General features: G+C 40.8%; 1 protein-coding gene across 13 annotated transcripts in view; it reads left to right on the top strand.

Annotated features, from left to right (window-relative positions):
* FMNL2 (formin like 2) overlaps positions 1-27,644 on the top strand; it is a 303,592-nt gene that overhangs the window by 234,078 nt on the left and 41,870 nt on the right. For all 13 annotated transcript variants that reach the window (XR_010944441.1, XR_010944444.1, XR_010944439.1 and 10 more), the window contains 3 exons: positions 1,330-1,438; positions 4,840-4,916; positions 6,774-6,867. Coding sequence is in view for 7 of the 13 variants with exons in the window: in XM_067741904.1 (XP_067598005.1) it covers positions 1,330-1,438; positions 4,840-4,916; positions 6,774-6,867 (280 nt within the window). In the remaining 6 variants the exon portion in view is untranslated. The remainder of the gene's footprint in view (positions 1-1,329; positions 1,439-4,839; positions 4,917-6,773; positions 6,868-27,644) is intronic.

Below are 27,644 nucleotides of genomic sequence, written 5' to 3'. Positions count from 1 at the left end.
CCTTCCATTGCTGAATTGTTATTTTCCAGTGTGAGTAAAGCAGGAGTCCTCAAGCAAAGCATTCTTCTTTAAAAGTAATGTGAGCAAACCAGGTTTTGCACAGTCTGGTATATTGAGGCCAGTGACTTACCAAGGTGCTTTTCAAAAATGTATTTGGTGTATTAGTAGGCTTGTGTGAAAGAATCATCTTTCTTCTGTTTGATGGTTTTTGAATAGAAAATGTAAAAGAGCTGCTCAGCTGAACAGTTGGGGAGACCTGTCCGTTCAGTTTTCAAATCTTAGCCTGCACCTGTGAGACTTTTGAAAGCAGTTAATATTAATTATGCCTTCTTTAAAAATGTTGAATTAGCTTAATTCAAGGAGAAGGAAGGCCTATAGCTTCTTTTGTGGGACATTTCTGTCATTGACTCTGTGGGAAAGTAGTTGACAACTTTTGAAATTTGCTTTCATTTCAGGCTTGGAGTTGCAGAGAAAACTTATCTGTTTCCCCTCTGAAGCAGTCATTTAGAGCTCATAACGAAGCCCTCAGTATTGTCATCTTTCTACTTGCCCCATCTTACACTGTCACTGCTTTATGACTTGCAGGTTCTCATAAATCTGCAGAAAGGAGAACTAAGGCTTAGCAATGTAGGGTCTCCAGAATGAACCCTAATGTTAAAACATCCTAACCCTTTGAAATGTCAGCATATTTCCATCTCAGTTTCAGCTGCCATACCAGGCTTTGGGTGAAGGATCAGGCTGTGGAGGCATTTGTATACTATTTAGGTTTTGCGTACTATTAAGGTTCAGTATCACAGGCTGATATCACAGTTGCTAATGTATGACCTTGCCTAGGTTTAAACTCTGAAGCAGGAACTCCTGATAACAGTGATGGGAAGGTGCTGTTAAAATTGGGTCACATGATAGGAGGTCTACCTATTAGCCGAGCTCTATCCCTTCACTTGTTTAAAAATGCCGTCTGTATGCGTGTTGTCTCAAATCACCTCTGCAAATCTGGCTTGGCCTGCTGATTAGAGCCTGGATTGTTGGTTAGTCTCATGTATAGTCTGATTCATTATATGCAGCGAGTGGAGTTGTTTCACTGTCCGTGGGTATATTGCCTGACAAGATGATAGCCAGTACACGGAACTGTGTAGGCCTCATAGTCTACAGAAACAGCTTTGTGGTGATGGGGTGGTTGGTGGTGATGGGTTACTTAGTGGTGGTTTGACCAGCAATCCTCATTTAGCTGTAGGTACACGTAGAGAACAGTGTCCATTTTTAAAGCGCATCTGCCTCTGCTAAGAAAGTAATCTATAGCTTTATAGAAGTTTCCCTTTTTATTTGTAGATATAATACTTTGCCAAGCAGAAGAACCCTGAAAAATTCAAGATTAGTGAGTAAGAAAGATGACGTGCATGTCTGTATCATGTGTTTACGTGCCATCATGAATTATCAGGTATGTTTCTGTTTATAATCCTTTAAAAAAATCTGAATTCATCAGGCTCAGATCTTGTTCTCTTTGGTGACTTTGTATTATTTCTATCTGAAGTAAATAGCAGGATTTAATGAAATTCTATTAAAAAAGAAAGGTCTAGTTCATTCTAGTGCTCATAATTCATCGCCCTTATATTTTAACTAGCATTTATAATTTACAATGTATTTAAGGGAAGACATTTTCCTCTTATAATGGCAAGCTTGTCTAGATTACTTGTGACTATTAAAGACAGTGTAAGCCACTGGTTGTGGGCAATAATGGAGCAGCCTTAGGACCCTAGGAATGATAGACTCTCACACTGGACAGGTCATTGCTTCTCAAAGGGTTATATGATGAATAGGCAAGGAGTTATAATTACTGTGTGTTGGACCCTGTGGTTGCTGATCTTCATAAGAAACACTTGGAGGATTCTTGGTAGAAGTGCAGAGTCCTCCTTAGAGGTTATCCCCACTCTGAAAAACAACGGGAGCAACTAACTACAGTGTGTGGGATTAATCCTAACCACAAAGTGGGAGTTAGAGCCTGAAGTATCTAGGGTGAGCTGACAGGGTCAAAAGTATAGTTGTAAAAGCAAACCAGGGCTGAGAATTAGACAAACATTGTTCACATCAGAAAATAGGGTTTGATTTCCATTGAAACGGATCCTATAGATGGGTCCAAGTAGAAATGGGTGGTAAATTGCATAGGTCAGTATTAGAGCTCAAACCCAACATGAGCATGCCAAACTGAATTTAAGAAGGGAAATATGCATTTATTCTTTCAACCAATTAATATATTTTGAACATTTCCAGACAGACCCTGTTCTAGGCACAGGGAATACAGCATCAAATAAATAAGTGCCCAAGGGAACTTACTCTCTATTGAGGGGAGACAGATGGTAAACAATTAAACTGGTAAACTATATAGCATTCCAGATAATAATAGTGATGAAATGAAATAAAAGCTGACATTTAAATAGTGCTTCCTAAAGTCTAGTACTTTTAAACCTACTACTTAATTTGAGCCTCATAACAGTCCTGTGAGATTGATAATATTACCCTCGCCATTTTACTGATGAGGAAACTGAAATACAGAGAAGTTAAGTAATTTGCCCAGGATCACACAGCTAATAAATGGTGGACTCAGATTTGAACCCAGGAAGACTGCCTCCAGAGAACTACTACTTAGTACTATAGAAAAAATAATCAAGAAATAAGAATAAGTGCGGGAAATGTGAGTTCAGTTTTAAATAGGCTAGCAAGAAAAGTGTCGTGGAGAAGATAACATTTATGTAAAACTAGAATGAGGGAACAAGGTAAGGAATATTAAGGGAAGAAAATTACAGGCAGAGAGAAGGGCAAGTGCAAAGTCCCCGAGGCAGGAATAGGTCTGATGTACTGAAGACACAGAAAGGAGGTCAGGTTGGCTGGATCAGAATGAATAAGAGGGAGAGAAGTAGAAGATGAAATCTGAAGTTACAAGGGGGTCCTGATTATGCAGGGCTTTATAAGCCAATGAAGGGACATTGGCTTTGCTATGATTAGAAAGCTATTGAAGGTTCTGAGGAAAAGTGTGACTTAATCTGACACTTGAATTTAACATGATCCCTCTGACTTCTGTATTAGGAATCACCCTGGGGGGCAAAGACAAAAGGAAGTAGACCTTTTAGGAGGCTGTTGCATTAATTTAGGTGAGTGTTGATGGTGGTATGGACCAGGAGAATAGAAGTAGAGGTGATGAGAGGTGGCCAGATTCTGGTTTCGTTTTGGTGGTAAGGACAGTAGCAGTCCTGGGTGCCTCGAAGTTGGAGTCGCCGTCTACTAAGATGGGGAAGGCTGCAGGGTGAGCAGATTTGGGAGACCTGATTAGGAGTTCAGTTTGGGGGATGTTAACTTTGAGGTGTCCATAGATATCCAAATAGAGATCTTAAATAGGGGTCGGATATGCCAGTCAGGAGTTCAAGATCTGGAGGTCTGGGCTGGAGATAAAAGTTTGAGAGTCAACAGATGGTATATAAACCCAAGGGAGTGAAGGAGATCAGCGGGGATAGACAAAGAAGCAGAGAGGTCCTAAATAACCCTGGGGCACTCTGTTTAATGTCAGAGAGATGAGGAAAAACTAGCTAGAGAGACTGAGAAGCAGCCAGGGAAGTAGGAGCCAAGCACAGGAAGTATTTCATGGAGCAGAGAGTGGTCAGCTGTGTCCGGTGCTGCTGCCAAGTCAGGCAAGATGAAGAGAGTTGGCCATGGGCTCCAGCAAAGTGCCCATCATTGCTGGTACAGTTTCATTGTAGTGTTGGGGATGAAATCCCTGACGGAAGTGGTGTCAAGAGAGAACGGGAGGAGAGGAATTGGAGACCACGAGTGGTTGGAGTTTTGCTGTAAAAGAATAGCAGAAAAATGAGAGAGTGGCTGGACACTGGTTATTGGGTCAAGAGAGATTTTGTTTTTGTTGTTTAAGAAAGGAGAATTTGCATCATGTTTTTACGCTAATGGTAGTGAATCAGAGAGGGAAAAATAATGATGGGGGAATGGGAGAATCGCTGGAGCATATACTGTTCTTGAGTAGGTTGGAGGGAATGCGATCAAGAACTCAAGTGGGGGGAATGGCCTTAGGTGGGAGCGTGGAGAGTTCATCTTTAGGAAGAAGTGAGGAGGGAAGACACAGATCTGTGTGGGTGGATTGACGTGGTGGTGGGAGCTTTTGGAAGTTTTTTTTCTGATTGCTTATGTTTCCTCGGTGTAATTGGAAATAAGGTCATGAGCTGAGAGTGAATTGGAGGAGAAGGAATAATTCCTCAATTCGGCAGAATCAAGAATGATTCTTGATCCCGTTATTGAACTCGCTTCATTTTATAGAAGCATGAGGTACCACGCCTCAGAGCAAGGAAGGTTCTCCTAGGCTTTTGGTCTCGATAACCATTGCCAAGAGAAGGGACCAGAGGTGGTGGTTGTCAACCCCGGCTGCACAGTGAAGCTGCTTAAAAAATTCAGATGCCAGGGCTCCATCCTTGAGATTCAGAATAAATTGACCTGAAGTGGGTCCTGGAGAATTGGTGTTTTGTTTTGTTGACTGTTCCAGGTAATTTTGCCGAGCGGTCAGGATTGAGAATCACTGGCCCTGGAGCCTTTTCATCATTTTAATGAAGAGACACATATATAGTTTATTCATGGAGAATAGGAATATGGTACCTTGATAATAACATCATTCCTGAAATTTTTCATAGAGAAATATGTGCAGACACTGATGTGCTAGAGACATAAGTGCATTTATGATGGTATAAAATCACATTAGGTAGAAACTTCAGGGTTTTTTTTTTTAATCAGCATTGACAGTCCTCTCAATTAACTCCTAATGCTTTGTTTTTTCCACATCCGTTTCAGTATGGTTTCAACATGGTCATGTCTCATCCACATGCTGTCAACGAGATTGCACTAAGCTTGAACAACAAGAATCCAAGGTAAGCTGGCTTTGTAATGTACAAATCTGAATGGAACTAGGGACACCAGAGAGCTCATCGACAATCAAATTAGAGTTGAGAAACTTTCAAGCATGACTTTTTTTTTTTTTTTTGCGGTACACGGGCCTCTCACTGTTGCGGCCTCTCCCGTTGCGGAGCACAGGCTCCGGACGCGCAGGCTCAGCGGCCATGGCTCACGGGCGCAGCCGCTCCGCGGCATGTGGGATCTTCCCGGACCGGGGCATGAACCCGTGTCCCCTGCATCGGCAGGCGGACTCTCAACCACTGCGCCACCAGGGAAGCCCAAGCATGACTTTTCAAATTAAGATTGTCGATAGACTCCCTGGCTAAGTAGAATTTTCTTTTCAGCTATGTTACAGTTTTACAACTGGTGACAACTCTGGCCCTGTCTTCAAGCTTTCATTCCTCTTGAGGCCTGGTTCTCAGCATCCTTGCAAATTTAGAGCATGAAGCTTCCAGGTTGTCAGGACTGGGGCCAGGAGAGTCTTGATACAGACTTAGCCACACCACTTTTTGCTGAAAGCTAACTAAAACTACTACCGCTTGTCTACACTTCATTTGCAGCCTTTACGTGTGTAGCTTTTATTGCCAAACCAAAAGAGAAACCCAAACAAAACAAAAATAACTGCACGCAGATTTCTTTTCATATTCACTTTCCTATATAGGCAAGTGCCATATATTATTCATTTCACAGATTACCTCTAGAAGCCTGTTTTCGTCAATTTATTTCCATCAGTGTAATGCACTTTCCATTCTAGTGCATTTCTGCATTTCACACTGTTACTCCCTTTTGTCAGACCTCTCTGATAAGACTGCATATGTGAAAACTGTTAATTCAGCTGAAAAATATGATTATAAATTAGATCCTTGCAATGCAAACCCTAAATCCTATTTAAATGTTGGATTTTATTATTCATACTTCCCCTGGTTAACGCTTTTGCAACTTTCTGATGGCTTCCTTAGTTTACTAGAATCCCAAGGAGTCATGCTTCTTTGTCACTGTCTTCCACTGAGGGAAGTCATTATTCATTTTTCTTAAGACAATTGATATTGTGGATTATCAGAATGATCTTTGTTTAGAGGTTGGCAATAGCTTTTATTCCAGAAAAAAGATGAAATACTGAAGTAATCGTACTCTGAAGTAACAACACTGTCCTTGACATTGTATTTGAAAACTTAGATTGTATCTCTAAGGTTTTCCTTCTAAAAATATTTCAGATGGAGTTTTATTTTCTTGAGTCAGAGAAAATCTTCTTGTATTAGCACAGCTGTAAGCCCAGCTCCTTTCAGATCTCCTGTGTGGGAAGAAGTGATGGAAGCTTGCATTATTGTGGGGATTTTTATGGAGCCGTTGCAGATTAGCAGATTTGCAATGTAAGGTGTTGATTTCCGTTGATTTTGAACTGTTTCAGCAAATGTTTTATCTCTGACTCTAGGACCAGAGAAAGTGTTTAACTAATGGGTGGTTTTACTGAATATTCTCATGTTTCCTGTTGTCTTTAGCTCATTAAAAATACTTTTTTAACCACATTACACTGAGTCACTTGATGATAGGACTAAAAGACTTAATCTTCCCATAATTAATTTTCGTTTGTGAGTAATTTGTAATCTTGGGAATAGGAAACATGCCTTCCAAACTTGCTACCCTAGATAAGCCACATGTATAGAAGTTCGTAAAGGTTTTAAAATGTATGTGCTTTAATATAACTATGCCTTAATTAGTAAAAGTTTAAAAAAATACATGGACAAATATCATATTCATCTTGGAAGGAACAGCAGACTCATCGTTCATTCACTTTCACTGATGTGTGGTTTTTTTCCTTCTTGTTTTGACAGAACAAAAGCTCTTGTCTTAGAGCTGTTGGCAGCCGTTTGTCTTGTCAGAGGCGGGCATGAAATCATTTTATCAGCATTTGACAACTTTAAGGAGGTAGGATATTCTAGTTTTAAAAAGAATAATCACACAAACATATTTGGACATCTTTGAACAGAATGATTTGCCTTGTGTGTGTGTGTGTGTGTGTGTGTGTGTGTGTTTTATTATTGAGATAGAATTGACATATAACATATTAGTTTCAGATGTACAACATAGTAATTTGATGTTTGTATATATTGCAAAATGATCCCCACAGTAAGTCTAGTTAACATCCATCACCATGGTTCACGTTTTTATTTATTTTAGGGCCTAAGGGGTATAATAGTTAATTTTCTAAGGTGTCACTGAGGGAGAAGTAATGAACCTAGTCTAAATAAATGGATGCACTAAGCTGTTTTTGGTGTCTCATTTCTAAGAAGAGCTAAAAACTATTTGCAGGGCTCATTTTCCTTTGGAGAACACAGAATAGCCAAGTTTGAAAACTGGTTTTGTTAAATGTATGTTGTTTTCATATGACTGTTACTCGAGCATCCACCTTGTAAATTTTACGAACTCTTTCATCCTAGTTACTTTCCTCAAATCATATGTGTGATCCCTGCTTTGCTGGATGCTATGAGAAGTCACTCAAATAACTACAGACACTGATTTTAGCAGTCTGTAATCTTAATCAGGTGATCTTGTCACAGGAAAACAGTAAACCAATGGACATGCATGATTGAAATGGAAACTAAATGACTACAAAAGAAGAAACAGTTACACATAGATAATATGCCACCAAGAATTCTGAACCAAAGTATCAAGGCATCACAACTGAACTCATAGCCAGTTTCTCTTGGTGGTGGTGTGCAGCCTTAGATAGCCAGGAAGGGTGCCTGCTAGCTCCCCTGTAAGTGTCTAACATCTGAGGCTACTTTGAGGTGGGACATGACCAAAGTAATTGAAGGCACATGGAGCCCCAGATTACAATAGCATCGGCCAAGTTGTGCCTTTCCCTGGCAGTCCCATTTGATTCCAGATGCTTTTGGATTAAGACCCCAACTGGATTAAAATCTAGATCTCAGGGGAACTTCCAGACCCCCTCTCATCTTTCCTGGGAACCTCTGGAGTAGAACTCAGCTAGTATTTATTGGAGAACTCCTATGTGCCAGGGGCTGTGCCAGGTACACACATGAAATCATTTGGTTCTTACAGATAAATGTTAATATCTCCATGTTATAGAAGAATAAAATTTCAAATACATTACTTGCTCATGGTCCCATGGCCAGATAAGCAGCAGAGCCAGGATTAAGATTTGGTGCTGCTGACCTTGAACTTCTGTTTCCAGTGACTTTTGGTCCCCATTGTGTGTGAATCTCCTGAGACAGGACCTAGGAGCCCATCCCCCTGCCCTATCCCCTTAATTGGACTCACTACCCCAGCTGAAGGATGTACTAGTGAGCAACCCATAATCCTTTACGTGGGCTGGCAAACTTCAAAGATACTTCAGTCAACAGGGGAAACAGTCCTCCTGCCCCTTCATTTGCATTGCCTCCTTCCCCTGCAGTCACTGCCTTTAGATTTTGATATCCTCCATTTTGCTAATGCCAACCATGGACAGAAGCAAATATTGTCTTTTTATGTATTCAGCCTTAGTAGTGAAAAATATTCAGGTTCTAAGAAAATGATGAAGAATAGTAGTGATTCTTTAAATTCATATTCTGGCTTCCAAAACAAATAGAGTCTTTAGAGATAAGAATGTGTGAGTGCTTGTCCGTGAATGTTTTTGTATATCATTTACAGGACATAAAACTTATATTTATAAATAAGGAGATATGTGGGTGGATTCTAAAATGAAAGTAAAACAGCATGTGAAGCTAATATAACTCCCACATCTTTATCATTAGATCATATTTTGAACATACCACATGCCAAATCTTTTCCACACTGGAAGCACTTACCATACAGTTATCAGTGACCCTTGTTATAATAAAAGTCATATTATAACAAGCAACTGATTATACTGCAGGTCAAATTCTGTCCTAAAATTATAATTGTATAGAATCAGTGTTCATTAAAGCCAGTAAATCACGAGATGAATGTTAAATTTGTTTTCTCTTAGATAAGGTAGAGTGCCTTTCTTATGCATAATAGGCACAGAAATACTTGCAGGATTGAGTTTTAACTATCTGGTGTCAGAATTGTATATGGTTTAGCCATTTAGGGCATTGCGTGTGCTTAGTTGGAAAAAAAAAAGAGCTATCCTGCTAAATCTAATAGTTGGCTAATAGTAAAGAGGACTAAATTTTGACTTTGAATTTAGAGCTTTAACCAAGATCTCCCTCATTTCTGGAATTTCTTGTGAATGATGGTGGGTGTTTAAGTTCTGATTTCTCCTTGGACTGGCAATTGCATCTCAGAAAACAAACCATGTCACGTGGGAGAGGGGACACGGACAGAGCTGGTTCTGTGGGTGCTCTTGGCTTGCATTGACCTCAGACTGTGGTGTTCATGTAGACAGGCCAGGAAAAGGATTATTCTAATAGCCATATGCAGGAGGCCAGGGCAGGAGCCCCTTCCTGAGAAACTGCATTCTTAGCGGTAGGTCAAAAGACATCCACTTGTTTATCTGTTCAATTTGAGGGTGAAAAAAGTTAGTGTATATTGACCTTGGTTTTTTTTTTCTTTTTTTTTTAATGTAATGCCACACAAAGGCCAGCATCTTTTGAAGCTCTTCCTTTTCTCTTTTTCTCCTGTCTTTATGTGGTTTTTATTTTTCGTATACATCCTAGTGAAGAGTATATTCTTTAATCATTTTAACAAAATGTCAGTGGAATCTTTTGGGTTTAGAGAGGTTTGGGAGCCAGCTGTTCCTGATCAGGAAAAGTTGTCCTCACGGTGTCAGATGCCTGTGCAGATAGGGTCTTGGTCAGTGAGAAATGCCCATTGAGCTGCCCATGGCCGAGAGAGCACCATACCAGCTACGGGGGTCCTAGGGAGTAGGGTCAAGGAAGAGTCTTTGCCCTCAAGAACATTGTTTTTAATGCTTTTATCCCATTTAGTAAGTGGGATTCCATTCATCTCCTTAAGAAGGGACGAAGGGATTATCCCTGTTTTCACTGGGGGGAATGGTGTAGGGTGATGGTGGGCTTCAGTATCAGATATCAGTATCTGTTTTGGCAGATAAAATAATGTGCATTAGAGTGCCAGACCCTTTGGGCTTGTATCACCGCTAGAGTGTAGCCAAGCATACTGCTGCAGTGTGGCACCAGATGCTAAAAGGATATTTAAAGACCACACATCTTAAGTATGTGGCACGATTGTTTTCCCCTCTACTTCTTGAGCCAACAAATCCATTCTGTCCTATTTGACTACCACTAATTAATTCAGATTTAGATTAAAAGAAAGTATCTTTTAGCTTTTCATAGATTTTAATGTATGATTACATTAATTTCTCATATTTCAATTAATATTCAGAATCCCAACCAGTGTGGTTTTCTATGTTTTTGCAAAGACATCTTATGCCATGTATCTTATAACATCTGTAGTACATATTTTAGAAAAATAGCACTTCCAAATTAATGGTATCTGATGGTGGGAAGGATAGTCATCGAAGACCTTGCTTTTGGTGGTTTTGGGGGTTTGGGCCTAAGCCTGACATCACTGAGCAGGCACATATATCACCTCAATGTATATGATGATAAATGAGTGTTAATTACATAAATTTAGATAGTAAACTTGTACCAAGCATGGTTTGTAACATGCCTTAAAATGTTGAGTGTAGTGAGTAGTTGAAGACTAAACCTTTAGTCATCCATTATGCTCCTTGAATTCTTTTCCCTTAAAAAAATTTTTTTTTCTTTTTTTTTTTTTTTTTTTTCTTTTTTTTGCGGTACACGGGCCTCTCACTGCTGCGGAGCACAGGCTCCGGACACGCAGGCCCAGCAGCCATGGCCCACGGACCCAGCCGCTCTGCAGCACGCGGGATCCTCCCGGACCGGGGCACGAACCCGCGCCCCCCGCATCAGCAGGCGGACCCCCAACCACCGTGCCACCAGGGAAGCCCAAAAAACAAGTTTTTTTTAAATAAAGGGAATTAGCATATCTAATTGTGATGTTGAAACATCTCCCCATGAAAATTTGTGGTCCTGAATTGAGGACCAGGGTGAGAGCAAGGAGTCATCCATCTGTTTTTCCTTATTGGCTAATTTAGCCACAAGGAAGGACAGATTACCACCTTCCCTAAATTGATGCTTTCTTACTTACCTGGCAGTATATATTTATGAGCATTTGCTCTACCAGACAGAAAAAAGAATACGTTTGAAAGTAAAGATCGCTCTGTTGGTATTTGCATTAGTTCAGGGTCTTGTTTGCAAGAGGCAGAAACTGACTCTAGCATACAGAAGAAAGGGTTGATTGGAAGGATGTCAAGCAATGCACAGAGCTGACAAGAAGCCTGGAGAAACAGGCCTAGAAAATGGGCAGACATTCCTAAAATGTGGCTGGACTCTCAGGCTGTGACCTTGAAGCCTAGCCGCCATAAACACTATTTGGGGTTCTGGTCATGCTTTTTCTTCTCTCTCAAATGACATGGGCCATAGCTTGCAATCTGCTGGGTCATAAAACTACACTTACTGGTTAAGGATCAACTGGCCCCATTTTGGAGTTAGGAACACTATATTTAATCCAGTTTCCCTTAAGAACCTTGAGGTCTCCTACCTAGACCTTACTCTCTTCAACTTTTCTTACTCTTCCTACTTTTTTCTATTATATTCTTTGATATATCTGAGAAATTGCCTTTAAGAAAGTGTCCCCAAAAGTCTGCAAAAAAAAAAGAAACCTTGGAATCAAAGGGTAAAATTACTGAGGCTGTGTAGACTCTGCAACAGAATAGCTCACTGTGACACTAGTAATAAAACCCTCTGGGGACTTTGAGCTACCAGCTCCCCCAGGCAGCTGGGAGGTGCGCCTGGAATTCATCAGGATTCCAGATCTATTATAACTGTGTTCTCATCTGCTTCCAAAATGACAGCATCTGGCTTTAACAAATAAGCCTGAGGCCTGAGTTTGGTTATTAAAGGCCCAATGCCTTCCCGCTTTCGACCTTTCAGCACAGATAGACGGAGCCTTGTGAAATGAGTCACTCAAGGCCACCAGCTCTCTTGTACGCAACACTCTTGGCAGGAGCCATTGTTTTTTTCACGTATTGCTAGAAGGCTTCCTAAGTAAGCTGATGTGGTTTAGCTACTGGGCATCTGAAAGCACTTGTGCTACACATTATTACGTTGATTTAAGAAGGCCTGTCAAGTTTTATTTACAACGGGTCAAATTGGGCAGGAAGGAGAGCAGACATTTTGGTGGGCTTCCAGCATCCCTCAGAATCTAGTCCCATCTAATCTAACCTCTCAAATATTTGAAGGGTGTAGGATTATAAATCCAGCACAAGCCATCCAGATAACGCATTCAGTGGTAAAATTCTCAACATAGAGGGCAGGGTACTTAGTTTTTTCAGTCTCTCATTGAACTATAAGCAGTGTATTCTTTCAAATCTCAAACTCTGGGAGTGACACTTCTAGCGCATGTACGTATTTCACCTTATCAGGCCAGAATTAGATGGATCTAATTCACCTGGACTCTTCTCCGGCGAGTCCATCTTCCTAGGATTGGGAAGCAAGGTCACCATGATTATCTTTTGGACTGTGTATTCACTGTGGCAGTTATTCCTTGTTCCTAATAAATTACCCCAAACGTAGTTTTATTAGGCTGTGGATTCAGTGTGTCAGGAGGTCAGTCTGGGCATGGCATGGATGATTGTCTTTGCTCCATTGCATCTAGGGTCTCATCAAGGAAGATCTGATTGACTAGGGGCAGGGATTCACTTGGAGGCTTCCTCACTCATGTGTCTAATTTCTGGGCTGTGATGACTTAAAGGCTGAGCTCAGCAGAGCCTGTTAACCAGAGTGCCTCCATGCAGGCCTCCATGTGGCTGGAGCTTCTCGTAGCCTGACAGCTGGCTTCCAGGAGGGAGTGTCCAGGAAGGAGCAGCTTCAGAGCTTCAAAGAGACAGAAATCACATGTCTTCTGAACTAGTCTCTGAAGTCATCAGTGTCACTTCTGCATTCTGTTGGTTCAACTGAGTCACTAAGGCCAACCCAGGTGCAAAGGGGAAGGCAGTAACTTTACTTCTTGATGGGGGAGTGTGAGGGTCACAGTGCAGAAGAACATGTAGGTAGGAGGGACTCCTGTGGTCATCTTTGGAAAATATTGAATACAATTCACCGCAATGAATTTTTGAGAATTTATCAATTTATCTCTAGCTGTTCCTCTTCTGTTTTCTCTCTCTTCTTCACCCAGTGTAATACTTGGTTTCTCTTCTGGACTGAAAACTGTATAAACTCTTTCATTGGTGATAGAAAGGATGGTTGCTACTTTGAAGCAGTGTACAATGGGCAAACAATATTTTGAGAGACTTTTCAGAGGAGAAAGGAGCCATTTATATAGGATTTATGAGGCCCTGGTAATGAACTAGTTACTTCTTTATCATCTGTGTCTTTATCATGTAGTAAGGAAGTGAAGGCTGGTACCCTTCTGATCATCAAGGGATGAGTGATGCTAACTTACTGGAAAAAATTATCATGAATATTTGAGTGCCCCTGTGTGTCAGAAACGTTGATAAACACTGGAAATAAGAAATATGACCCTTAAGAATTCTACCCTTAAGAAGGACCATCCCAATCTAGTTAAGGAGACAAATATTTCTATAGTTATCCTACTAGGCTGTATGAAGGTAATGCCAGGCTGTAGGTTTCTCCTTTACAAAGAAGAGAAACAGCTAACCAAGAAGAGGGGTGGGAAGGAGGGCAGATATGGGGTCCGAGCTTTCAGGGGAGGCATCCTATAGGAAAGGGTGCCTGAGTTTAGGATGAATAAGAATTAACCAGGTATATTCACTTCTTATCACTGCTCTAACAAATTGCCACAAGCTTTAGTGGCTTAAAACAACACAAGTTTATTATTTTACAGTTCTGTTTGTCGTATGTATATAAAATAAGTCTACAGGTGGTATTCTTCTGGGAACCCATTTCCTTGCCCTTTCAAGTTTCCAGAAGTTGCTTACATTCTTTGGCTCGTGACCCCTTCCCTGACTCTCATCCTCTGGCCTCTTTTCTTTAATGACCATCATGATTATATTGGGCCCACCCAGAGAATCCAGGATAATCTCTCCATGTCGAGATCCTTAACTTAATCATATCTGCAAAGTGCCTTTTACATTTAAGGTAAATATTCACAGGTAACAGGGTTTAGGACATACATGTCTTTGTTTACCTTGCATCTCCAGTCTTAAAGGAGGGATGTGTGGGAAGAGAACAGGTGGGATAAGAAGTTAGGGGCAGGTCACGAAATACCCCATTACTTATTCCAGAGTCTTTGTATGGCCCAATGGCCTAACGGTCACAAGGGGCAGTGGCAGGAAAGGTATTCCTCAGTCTTCTCCAAGCATTGGCTATTTAGATTAACTCTCTCAGTTAGTAAAGAAATGGCTGTTACATTTTGCTGCAAAAGTCTGTTGGGTGGGCCCAGCATGAGGTCACTTTGCCAGAGCAGGCTGTGGTTGGGATCTGAGGTTTCTTTCAGACATTTTGCCCTTCATATTTCTCACTCCTTGGGCCTCTTTCTCCACTGACAGTCGTCTGCTCCCTCAGCCGCTATAGTCATTCACTTCTAGCATCTTCAGGACTTTCCTTTGATGTGGGCCCGGGAAAGCCTTTTTTTTTTTTTTTTTTTTTTTGCTGTACGCGGGCCTCTCACTGTTGTGGCCTCTCCCGTTGCGGAGCACAGGCTCCGGACGCGCAGGCTCAGCGGCCATGGCTCACGGGCCGAGCCGCTCCGCGGCATGTGGGATCTTCCCGGACCGGGGCATGAACCCATGTCCCCTGCATCGGCAGGTGGACTCTCAACCGCTGCGCCACCAAGGAAGCCCCAAGCCTTTTTTTTTTTTTTAAAGGAAATACAGGAGATCAGGGCCCACTACAAAACTGTGCACCTCCACCAGCTCCACAGATGCAAAGTCCAAGTTCTGCAGCGCCATGTTCTTGTCTGTTTGCAGTTGAAACAGACACAGCCAGAATCCCAACCTGCACAGAAGCCTAGCCTCCTCTCCAAGTCACCTCCAGTAACAAGATGGGGGACCATGTTTGCTCAGATAAGCATTTGTCGTAATTCAGGAATAAGGTATTTCAAAGAAAAGTTTCTAACTGTTTAATTACCATTTGGGGCAAGCAAGGCAAAGAATATTTGAGTTGGCTTCATGGTCTTCTACAGCAGGATGAGCAGAAGACGAGCCTTGTGAGAAGTTGCCATTGGGGTGGCGTTTCCTATTATTTTTCTTAGCCCAGGAGGTTTTTCACTGACATAACAAAAACTTGCAGAAACGTGGTTTCCCCCAGATTTGTTTACACATTCCCTGGGAGAGCTCCAGGGCTACAGGTTGACAGCAGGGACCCAGGACCTGGGGGCGGCTTGAAGTGAGGCTTTGTAGTATTAAGGGTCAGTCGAGTGTCCTGGGACACAGACTGTCACCACGGGTGACACCAGGAGCCAGTCCCAAAGATCACATTTTTGAGTTCCTGCTTTAATGAGTCTGAAATCCAAACTGGAGTTTGGGAAAATGACTATTTGAGACTATCCCTCCATTTAGATTGGAGAATTGCTTTTTCTTCCCCCTAAAGGTCTCATGGGTTACTCCAGGGAGTTCTCACAGGAAGCGGGTTGGCCCCTAATATGTAGGAACATGGATGTTAACCCAGGATGTTAGTTCTCGCTCTATAACATGCGTTCAAGAAGCTAGGGGGAAATACTTCATGCACTTGAAAATAACGGTCTTCAATTTAATTTAAAATAAGTTTGCTAATATTTAATTTGTGTTTATGTTATGTGAGTGTTTGGGGTGAGTGCAGACATGTCACAGTGTGACCTCTGGGTCTCTGCTCAAAAGCAGAACGAGTGACAACCTAAACTGCAAAACCACTGCCCGTTTTCGTTTGGTGACCTTTGGCATCTGTTCATTTAGATCCCTGTGGAACAAATGCAGGCGTGATTCTGACAGGACCACTTGGATATATTTGGCCAAAGTGTTTAGAAAATGTGGTTCTGATGGTTGTGCATTTTCATCATCATTGAATCCCTCAGTCTTCACCCGTTTATAAATGTGAAAGGTTAGGATGAACTTTTGAATTTACATGGTAGAAAGAAAAGTAGGACATTATTGCCATACTGTATGTCTTAATATTTAACTTATTCTGAAATATATTCTGTACCATTATACATGTTTGCTGTTGTAGAAAAGAAGCATAATTGGTCCTGTGAAAGGAGACCATTCTCCTGAAATTCAGCATTTACAATACCCTAAAAGCCCATGGTTGGGAAAAAGAAATGGATTTTGTATTAAAACTTCAAGTTAATCACCTTTTTAAACTCATGGTTGGTTTGAGTAATGAAAATCATCCTTAAAGAGAACTGGGGAGTTATAAGAGATACTATTCTTCTGACCCAAAGTGAAAAAAGCCAATAACCTGTTACTGATTATTTCAACATTTAAAAAAAAAATAAATGTGACAACTTAAAACTTGTCTCTGCTTAAAGTGAGGTATATCTTACAACTGTTTTGTTACCCAGCTGTTTAATATTCCAGTGTCCCCAAAGTGGAAAAATTTGTATACAAATGAGTTTTCTATGATTTAATAAAAATATATGACACAGTTTTTGTTTAAAAAGGCAAAAAAATAATAATAAAGGAAATACAGGAGGTAATGGTACCTGGGGCAGATTATCACGCTATCTGGCGAGGATTTGTAAAGATGCTTTGCTTCTCAACCCTTTTTTTTTTTTTTTTTTAAGATTTAATTTTATCTTTGGCTGTGTTGGGTCTTCGCTGCTGCGTGCGGACTTTCTCTAGTTGCGGCGAGTGGGGGCTACTCTTTGTTGCAGTGCACGGGCTTCTCATTGCGGTGGCTTCTCTTGTTGTGGAGCACGGGCTCTAGAGCACAGGCTTCAGTAGTTGTGGCTCGCAGGCTCTAGAGCGCAGGCCCAGTAGTTGTGGTGCAGGGGCTTAGTTGCTCCGCGGCATGTGGGATCTTCCCGGACCAGGGCTCGAACCCATATCCCCTGCATTGGCAGGCGGATTCTCAGTCACTGTGCCCCCAGGGAAGCCCCTCAATCTGACTTTAATTAGGCCCTCTTCTCTCTCCACAAGCCTGAGTGCAGTTTTGCACAAGAGGGAGCTTCCCCTTCCATTTCATTTGTAGCAGCCACTCTTTTTTTTTTTTTTAAACAGGGTGTTACCTCCTTGTTTTTATTAATGTAAAAATGCCATTTCTAAAACCTGTGCCCTCTGCCAACTGTAAAACAGTAGGCCTATGTGCCCTGATATCATATTCTAGGACGATAGCAACAAAAGACCTAGAGAGAAGGCAGCGAGAGCTGTGTGTCACTCTAAGGCCCCAGAGAACCTGAAGCAGAGGCTGGCACAGGGCCCTCCACGTGGAGCTTTCACTTGGGAGGTGTTTCTTTGACACTTAAGTGATGCTCTGGTTGCGGGTACATAAGGATGGTATAAAGCACTCTGCCGTGAGTTGGTATGAGAATTGGGGTCAAAACTCTTCTAGCTTTGGTAATATCATCACCAGAAACCACTGGAATGAGAGTTTCAGTTCCCGGTCAGGATATTTTTGCCATTCTGGCATTTTATTTCTGCAGAGTAAGGCTAAAGGATCTTTAACTGTAGGATTACCTTGGTTTCTTTTTCAGTGAGAAAGAACTGCCTTCTTATTCTCTGTCTCCCTCACTCCACCCTGACTTGCATAGTAAGGATATATGTTTTTTAAGCCTGTATCTTGGGACTTAAGTATACTTTAGTATTCTACGTTTGTTCTAGCTGTTTTCTAAGTCGTTTTAAATAAGTGGAAATAGAAAGAATTGTTTTTAGATGTCAGTAGGTTATAGGTTATTATTATATTGTTGCAGGTTATTTCAGTTGTTATTAAGCCCAGTCTAAGCAGTGACTAGGCCAAGGCACAGGACCACATCCACCATCTCACTAAATAAGCTTCTAGTTTCAAATAGAGCCGTTAAAATAGTTACGAAAGTGCTTGTGCTGGATATGTTAACTAGGGAAATGATAAGACAAATCATATGTACGTATCTATGTGTATATATATGTATGTACATGTATTATGAGTGACAGTAGGAAGATGTATTTATGCGTAGTAATGCCCTAAAGGGAAACCAGTGAAAGGGTTTGGAGTGGCAGTGCTGCTTCTAATTTGTATGTGTGTTTATTTCTATTGCTTGTATTGTTTGGGAAGTAACACTTTGCCTAGTGTGGCTAAATGTTCCTATTGTGCAGGGTGAGATTTTCCCTTCCAGGAACATTTCATTTTACTTGCTTTCTCTTGTACTTTCTAAAGATGTTCAGTTATCTTTTGTGTAACATCTCTCCAAAAATAAAGGCACTGATCATTACCACTTCTTTTCAGAACTAATAAAGCCAGAATTCTTTGGAAGTTCTAGGGAGTTGTTGAGCCAGATATATTTGTTACCAGGAGAAAAGCACTGTTATAAGATCAGGAGAGTTTGACAGAAAATAAAAGGCATGATTTTTGTCCCACAAAACTACCATTGCCTTGAAAAAGGCAGGACTGACTTTAATAGGTATTTAGTTAAGGACCAAATGTGTGCTAAGGTTAACAACAATTCAAAACTTTTAGAATTGTGTTTATGTGCATTTTTATTCCCTATTATAATTTAAGCTAAAGTTTTAGTTGCTTTTGCCAATGAATATGCTTATTGAGCTTGATTTCCTGTATGAGTCAAGTTCAAATTTCATTTGAAATTTAAATACTTGTAAAACATAAGCATATTTTTTATTTATTTGGGTTCCATAGTCAATACAGAAGGGTTTTGTTTAGTTTCTTTTAAACTAGCAAACAGTCATCTTCAGAAAGAAAACACGAGCAGCGTTCATGAAACTGTTGCATTTTATTCCACATTATAAACATTAGCTAGCATATTTGATGAATGTATTAAAAAGGCATATGCATATATAGAAAGAGTAAGGCTACCATTTATTGTTTGCTGAGTGCCGACAGGCTAGCATATATTACTTTAGTTATAAGCTCTACCCTATGAAGTAGGAATAAGGAAAGAGAGGTTCAGAGTAAATAGGCCTACTGACATACTTTAGTAACTGGCAGGTTTGGAGTTTTTACCCAGATCCATTGATCTCCAAGGCTCCGTACTTGGAGTCAGTGTTACATAACATATTGTTACTTATCAAACACCTTCTACACAAGTTGATACACACCCTCGATCTTCTACTAAAAGGCAAACAAAACATTACTGACTGGGTAGATTATTGGAGTGTTTGAAGTTATTAGTAAAAGCCAGGACAAACTGGGCTGTTTTTATGGGGCCCAAAGAGAGAGGATCGGTCTTGAGCACCGTTACAAAGGAAGAGACTTGATTTGGTTGGTGGAGGCGACTCTGGGAACAGAGGAAGAGATGGGCATGAAGTCCGTCCTAGGGGCAGTATATGTCAAAATAAATGTGCTAGCAACAAGAAAAAATATTTGACTGGGGCCCATGTTACAAAATAAAGCACGACAGGAGGCAAGTACGATTAAGGTTCTGATGAAGAGTGGAGATTCAGAAAATCTTCACTGTGATTTATTTATTTATTTTGACCATGCTGTGCGGCATGCAGCATCCTAGTTCCCTGACCAGGGATTGAACCTGTGCCCCCTGCATTGGGAGTGCAGAGTCTTAACCACTGGATCGCCAGGGAAGTCCCTTCACTGTGATTTAAAAAAAAAAAAAAAAAAAAAAATCTCAAATGGACGACAGATAAAAGTAGGAGGGAAAAGAAAAATGATAAGGGAAGCAACTAATACTTTTGTAGTACTTTACAGTTTATAAAGTGCTTTTATATCTACTCCATTTGATTCTGTGGAAACCTGAGAAGGGCATTTTATGTAATTCTGATAAATCTTAAAAATTATCACATATGCATAAAAAACAGAGCAGAGAGATGCTGGAGATTGGAAGATAGGCAGGTCAGGCATTAAACGACTGGGCCCTGGACCGAATTTGTGGCCATGACAATGGGTACGAAACCATAAAATTGAAGAAAAGTCAACAAGAGACAGAGTGATCCACTGAATATGGGGATGGACATAATTGGAGAGCAAGAATCTATTCAAACAGCATACATTTAATTAAGAAGAAGGAAGCACAGCCACAATGAACAAATAAGATCTGGGAATTTTTTTTCGGGTGAAGAAAATTAACTTTGATTTTTTATTAAGTTAATTTTTTTTTAGTGATGGTAAAATGTCCAAGGTCAGATTCTTAGTTCTGAACTGAAGATAATGAATGAGAGAACAGGCTTAAACAGAGGTGACTGGGAATTGTGTGTGTGTGTTTTTTCCAAGTAGAGAATAGAATTGTACTAAGGAGTTGAACTCCAAAGGGCACCAGGCTAGAATGAGCTAGAAGGATGCTCAGAAGAGCCTTTGTGCTTTATGAAGCGCACAACACAGAGGTAGTCAAGAGGAGAAGAGGATATCTGGTGGGTCTGGTATCTTGTGGTGCAAGTTCTTGCTTTAGGTGACAAGTTAGTCAAATGACCTCTATATCCCTTCCAATTCTATAGTTTTATGATTCTATGTAAAATTTTGCCTACACGTGCCTATGTAATATGTATATTCAAAGCGTTACAGCTGAGAAAGATAAAGCGCTTCTTTGACTACAGATATAAAAGCAAGGTACCTAGATAATAAAATGATAGGTACAAAAATTTATGAACACGAACAAAAAGTAACATGTGCAAGGCCATTTGGTAAGATAGTAACAAGCTTAGGATAGAAATAGATCACTGTGGTTTTAGGCTACACTGTGATTTTAGTCCCCAGTTCCCTTTTATAACTGCCTGGAAATGGTTGCTTTAGTCTCTAAACCCATAGTCAAACCCATAGTCAAAGTTTGCTGCTTCCCTAACCAGGAAGTGAGCTGCATGTGCTGGGCACACTGCGGGTACCTGCCCCTAGGAAGGTCTAGTCTGTGAAAGCATCCTGGCTTGGGCAGTGTTTCAAAGGCTGGGCTTTTGAGTCATTGTTTCGGCTCTTCAGCTCCTGCTCACAGTAGGTCCATAGCCACAGTGGTGCATGTGGCTCCTTCCCAACTCTTTCATGTTATATATGAGCATGAAGTTGAGCTCTCGGACAGAGTTTCCCCCTCAGCTCTGTGTCACTGCAGAGTGGAAATGACCAATCACAGGAACACTGAGCTATAGCTGTAGCTTCAGCAGTTTGGTTTTAGCCGTGGAAAGTAACGGTTCCTTCCCCAGTACTCATGCCAGCAACACATGTGGTAGCCCAGATTCGCTGGTATACTACTAAGAACAATGCTGAATTTTCCATGTTGAAGTATTTTCCAGGAATAGGTATAAAACTAGGGAAGAGTATATTCTATGTGGTAGGTAGCAAGGGCATGGTTAGTGCTTTGGTAAAAGATAATCATCTTTTGGCTCCTTGCATGTTTGTTCTTGATTGTTTGATGTTATAGCATGTCAGGTGTTCCAGGACAAATTTGTTTATTTGGGCAGATACACTGAGTCTGATTCTCCCTGAACTTGGGGAATGCATGTCCTATAGACCATGTGGGAGAAAACTGTTTCTGTATTTCTCTCATATTCTTGCTTGAAATCTAACATTTACTTGGCTTTGGGGAAAAAAAATCTAGCCTTGTAATGAGCCTCCATGTGACAGAGGTGGACACATCCCAGAGACAACCAGAGAACAGTTAGGGATTGCTGCAGTCCAGCCTGGTAAATGCCAGAGATTGCACCTTGCCTTGTTAAACATAAGAACTGAAGGAAGGTCTTTTTTCTTTTTTCCTACCTTGTAAACTGGTGAAGAGCTCTTTTCTGTATAGAGAAACCTATCCTGTCTCTGAATAGTGTGACTTCCTCTTCATGGAGAGATGGCAGATGAGTTGTTCTTTATATAGTGTGGTTGACTCCCAACAATCTTGCAAGACATTTTACTGTTAGAAATCCATTTGTTTGCTTCTTCAAGTTTTAGATTTTAAGAATTTATTGTCTTTCATTTTTCCAAAGTAGACATACAGATGGCCAAGAAGCACATGAAAAGCTGCTCAACATCACTAATTATTAGAGAAATGCAAATCAAAACTACAATGAGATATCACCTCACACCAGTTAGAATGGGCATCATCAGAAAATCTACAAACAACAAATGCTGGAGAGGGTGTGGAGAAAAGGGAACTCTCTTGCACTGTTGGGAATGTAAATTGATACAGCCACTATGGAGAACAGTATGGAGGTTCCTTAAAAAACTAAAAATAGAATTACCATATGATCCAGCAATCCCACTACTGGACATATACCCAGAGAAAACCATACTTCAAAAAGACACATACACCCCAATGTTCATTGCAGCACTATTTACAATAGCCAGGTCATGGAAGCAACCTAAATGCCCACTGACAGACGACTGGATAAAGAAGATGTGGTACATATATACAATGGAATATTACTCAGCCATAAAAAGGAACGAAATTGGGTCATTTTTTGAGACGTGGATGTATCTAGAGACTATCATACAGAGTGAAGTAAGTCAGAAAGAGAAAAACAAATACCATATATTAACGCATATATGTGGAACCTAGAAAAATGGTACAGATGAACCGGTTTGCAGGGCAGAAAATGAGTCACAGATGTAGAGAACAAACATATGGACACCAAGAGGGGAAAGCCACGGTGGGGTGGGGGTGGGGGTGGGATGAATTGGGCAATTGGGATTGAGATGTATACACTGATGTGTATAAAATTGATGGCTAGGGCTTCCCTGGTGGCGCAGTGGTAGAGAGTCCGCCTGCCAGTGCAGGGGACACGGGTTCATGCCCCAGTCCGGGAAAATCCCACATGCTGCAGAGCGGCTGGACCCGTGAGCCATGGCCGCTGAGCCTGCGTGTCCGGAGCCTGTGTTCTGCAATGGGAGAGGCCACAACAGTGAGAGGCCCGTGTACCGCCAAAAAAAAAAAAAAATTGATGACTAATAAGAACCTGCTATATAAAAAAATAAAATTAAAAAAAAAAGAATTTATTGTCTTTGTAGAAATAAAGAGGCTGTTTCTCTAGTCCAGTAGTTGTCACACTTTTGGCTTCAGGACTCCTTTTTACATCCTTACAAATTACTGAAGACCCCCAAAAGTTTTTGTTAATGTAAGTTATGCATTGGTATTTACTATATTCGAAATTAAAATAAAATTTTGATAAACTTTTAATTTCATTTAAAATAACATAATAAACTCATTATGTGTTAACTTTTTCTATTAAAAAAAACACCTGCTCTCTAAAACTTAAAAGAACCAGTAATCAGTGAGAACAGTGGTTGTCTTAGTCATCTCAGGCTTCCATAACAAAATACCGTGCACTGGATGGCTTAAACAACAAATTTATTTTTCTGACAGTTATAGAGGAAAGTCCCCATGCCAGCATGGCAGTCTTCCTGGCTTTCAGATGGTCACCTTCTGTCTTTGTGCTTAGATGGCCTTTTCTAGGTGTGTCTGTGTAAAGAGAGATCTCTCTTCCTCTTCTTATAAGGCCACCTATCCCATCGGATTAGGGCCCCACCCTTATGACCTCATTTAACCTTACTTACCTCCTAAAAGCCCTATTTCCAAATAGAGTTGAATTGAGGGTTAGGGCTTTAACATGGATTTTGTGGAGACACAATTCAGTCTATAATAGTGGCATTATTTTATATATCTTTTAGAGTCTAACTTAATAGAAGGTAGCTACATGCTCATGTCTGCTTCTGCATTTAGTCACTTGTGTTGTTTTGGTTGAAGTAGTCAAAGGAAATCCAGCCCCATGAAAATGTGCAGATGGAGAAGGAATTATTTTGAACAGCATTTTCAGATAATAGTGGATATTCATTTTTGATACTATACTATACAAACATTGGATAAGTAGTAGTTTCTTAAAAATGAGTTGCAAAGTAGAATCTGAAACCATATTAATGAACTTCTTACACTCTCTTACATTAAAATTTATTTGCTTATCTTCTACTTTGTTGAATGTATGCATAATTTTGTAACAATATGCAATGGTCACTTGGAAAATGGCAATTTTCTGAATTATCCAGATCATCTAAATATTGACACGTCTTATAATGCAATAGTTTTAAAAATCACATTCGTTATTATTGCCACCAATCCTATCAGAAAAGTCTTTAAATATTAGGAAGCTGTGTTAAGCTCATGGTGGATACAAGTTTTCAAATTCTCATTTTTTCTTGAAAGCTTAATTTTTATCATTGGAAACAAATATTGTCAGTTGTTTCCTTTAAAGTAGAAGGTTCATTTAATTGAGTTTTGAAGAAAATAACAGCCAGGAATGACTAAATAGTTAGTCATTCTTTCAAACAAAAACGAAAAAGTGGCTAGTTAATCTTGCAACTAGAATAATTACAGAAGTGCTTTCCCTCAAGACAACCATGTGTTTATATGCAGCAAAAGTTCTTTATGCAGAGATCTCATTTCCTCATATAGAATATTAAAAAGGTGTGTTTTCAGGGGTTGTGATTTAATGTAATTAATGCTTTTTATTGCATTATCAAGGGTATTCTTAAGTGAAACTGGCTTTTTAAAAAAAACAACTGAGGGACTTCCCTGGTGTTCCAGTGTTTAAGACTCTGTGCTTCCAATGGAGGGGATGCTGGTTTGATCCCTGGTTGGGGAACTAAGATCCCACATGATGAGCGGTGTGGCTAAAATATTAAAAAAAATTTTTTTTTAATTTTAAAAAATAAACAACTGAGAATGCATGGCTGTGATGAATACAGTGATTACTGATATAATTTGGTGCTACTGCCTTGATTTGTTTTAAGGCACCAGTAGTTTTATTCACCTCCCATTGCTTTGGCACCACCAGTGCAAATGTTAACTCTGTGAAAAAGGCAAGTAACATCTTAGTATTATTATAAAAATAGTTTTGATCTCACAGACCCTGTCATGGGGTGGCAGGGGCCCTCAGGGTTCAAACAGCCCACTTTAAGAACTGCTGCCCCAGTCTGTTGTCTGCTGTCACCTTGGGCCGGGTGGAGGTGGTTACAGGAAGCTAAGAGCAGGTTCCTCCTGATGAAGACCCAGAATTGGGGCAGAGCACAGAAGAAAGTAAAAGAGATGTGAAATGCGAGTTAGGAGGGAGCAGTGGACAAACTTCAGGCATTTGCCTATTTGTGGGCTGAGGTCTTTGATCTAGCAAACAGAGTCCTTGTCTTCAAGGGCTCTGAATTCTTAGCACATCTTTGTTTGATTTAATTTGATTTGTCGTGATTCATGCAAGAGGAGAGAGCATGGGTTGACGTTTGCCTCCTGAGCAGGTCCCAAGGTCTGTGGTGGGAATGCCACAGGACTTACACAGCTCCTACCATGTGCTGTTGCTGTGGTTTAGTGAACACGTGATGACCCCTAGAAATGTGTCGTTGTGTCCCCTCCCTTGCCTTGCTTGACCAAATTGAGTATGTGTTCAAAGGGCAAAGCGGAGAGGAAAAAATGAATGTAATAAAGCAGTGTTAAATAGACCTTTTTCTACTGTTGAGGGATCTGACTGGCAAGTTGTCCCAGAGATGACTGAAGGCCTTCATCATTTACCAATTTAAAAAACAGCCTTTTTTGAAGAACTAGAAGGTACTTTGGCCTTCCTGTAGGAATAGAAGCCTTGTAAGAATCTGTATCCTTACTGATGACCAAGAGATGTGAGTCTTGCAGTGAAGCCAGAGAGATTCGAGTCCACCATTAGGAGTATTTCTGAAAGAGGTCACTGATGACGAATTGTATTGTGGAGCCTTCCTTACTCTCTAGAATTTAATGAAGGCCATCTTTTTTTAAGGGGAGTGATAAAAATGCATCTCTCATTTAAGGTGTGGTGTGTCAACAAGTTATCCTCTGGGGATTTTACTAGCCCTTTGCTTCTAAGTCAGGATTCTTTATTCAGTACAGCAAAATACATGCATGGGAAGTAAAACAGTCATCTGGTTGTTTGTGTACCTGATGCCAAACATCTGGATATTTGGAAACATCTGGAAAAGTAACTGAAGTTTTCATGAGGGTGTTTAGCATTATGTGGACAAAGCCTCTGGTTCGTAATCAGATGTCTGCCAGCCCAAGATGGTTACAAATGCTTTATTAATTTATGAGGGAGGAGGCAGGATCCATTGCAGAAACATTGTTGTTTAGCTTTCGCTAGTTTTTATTTCAGTGGAGTGAGATCAGGTTGTTTTGTTTCCGAATGCTTCCATCTGATGACCGTTTCCGCTTTTAAATCCCAAGGAGACAGGAGAGCCAGCAACAGGTTGGCGTGGTCAGCCTCTGACACGGCAGCCACCCAGTGTCTGTGTTTGAAATGTCTGGTCACCTCAGGGGAAACGATAATAGACCCCGACAACCACAGAACACCCCAGAAAAGTTGAGCCACCATGGCGTCAGTAATCCATAGACTGCTGGTGCTCTTGATAGAAGGTAAAAGATGCTTTCCCCTAGGACTAACGGTGCAATAACTGCTTACTTCATGTGGCCCCAAAAAGAAAACGGAACTTTTGTTCCCTGGCAGGCCCTGAGAGGGGTAGTCTAATCAGTCATAATAGACGGTGCCTTTAAAACGGGGCCTTCCCGAAGGGAGCCCTGCGGATCGCAGGTGCCTATTGTGAGAAGAGAAAAAGAAAGTACTGAGGCAGGCGCCAACAGGGCAAGAAGGAAACACTTAAGCGAGGGGCCTTTAATTTTTATATAAGTAACCCTGAAGCATATTTTATAGCCACCTTGTAAGTCAGGCCTCAGTCTGGCTGCAGACTTTGTGTGGTACCCTGGGAGCTGTTGCTGGGGGAAGCCAAAGACAGTCACTAACCTTGAAGGGGAAGGAGAGATGGCTGAAGGACGGCAGTCTGTTGTTCATTTCAACATCTGGCTAGCAAGATAATGCTCTTTATTACAAGGCTTTTGTAAAACCATCTTTTCTCCGCTGTTAGCCTTTAGGGAAATCATCCCCTAAACTCTGCCCACCGTTAGAGACGCTTTAAGCCACTGCCTCTTTTGCATTCCAGAGCCTCCGGTTTATCCAAATGGTTTGGGACGCTGGTCAGAAATATCTTTCACAGATGTTGGAGAACAGGGTTGAGTTGTTTTTTCGCAGGAGCTGTGCTTTTGCTTCAGCTCTCCTTGAAGTGAAAATGTATCTTGCTTGCCTTGGGTGTGGCCCGTTTTATCTGGGCAGGGCAGGATTTATCCACTTCACAAGCAGAGAGAGCCAAGATGCCGTGAGATAGGGCTTTGCCCTTCAAGCTTGGTACTCAGGGCCTGCAGAGCCGAGTGCATCTCTCTAAATCTGCTTTGTGTAGAGCTTCCAGGCCAGTCTGCTTGGGAATATCATGTTATATTGCCATGACTAGATTAGAATTTTAGAGCTTCAAGAAACCGAGAGAGAGAATTTTTTTCAAACTTTTATTAGCAATGAAAACGTTCAATGAATCTTTTTTGTCCCCCAGAAGAAATCTTACCAGGCAACTCAATATAATAATGCAAGTTGGATGAATGAGGATAGAAGTCTCAAGAACTTTATTTGTGCTTTTCCTGCCCCTGCCAGGACCCCCATCCCTGGTGCGCCCCCATCCTTGGAACCCCCAACACTTTCCTCTGTAACCCTTACAGCTTCCTAGAAAAGGATTTCACAACGAACAGTGTAATCTAAGGTTCTCAAATCAATGGATGTGAAAACC

This window comes from Pseudorca crassidens, chromosome 6 (assembly GCF_039906515.1).
Source record: "Pseudorca crassidens isolate mPseCra1 chromosome 6, mPseCra1.hap1, whole genome shotgun sequence".
Classification (NCBI taxonomy): Eukaryota; Metazoa; Chordata; class Mammalia; order Artiodactyla; family Delphinidae; genus Pseudorca; species Pseudorca crassidens.
The sequence above is the reverse complement of the archived record's forward strand: the minus strand, read 5'-3'. Positions and strand labels throughout refer to the sequence as shown.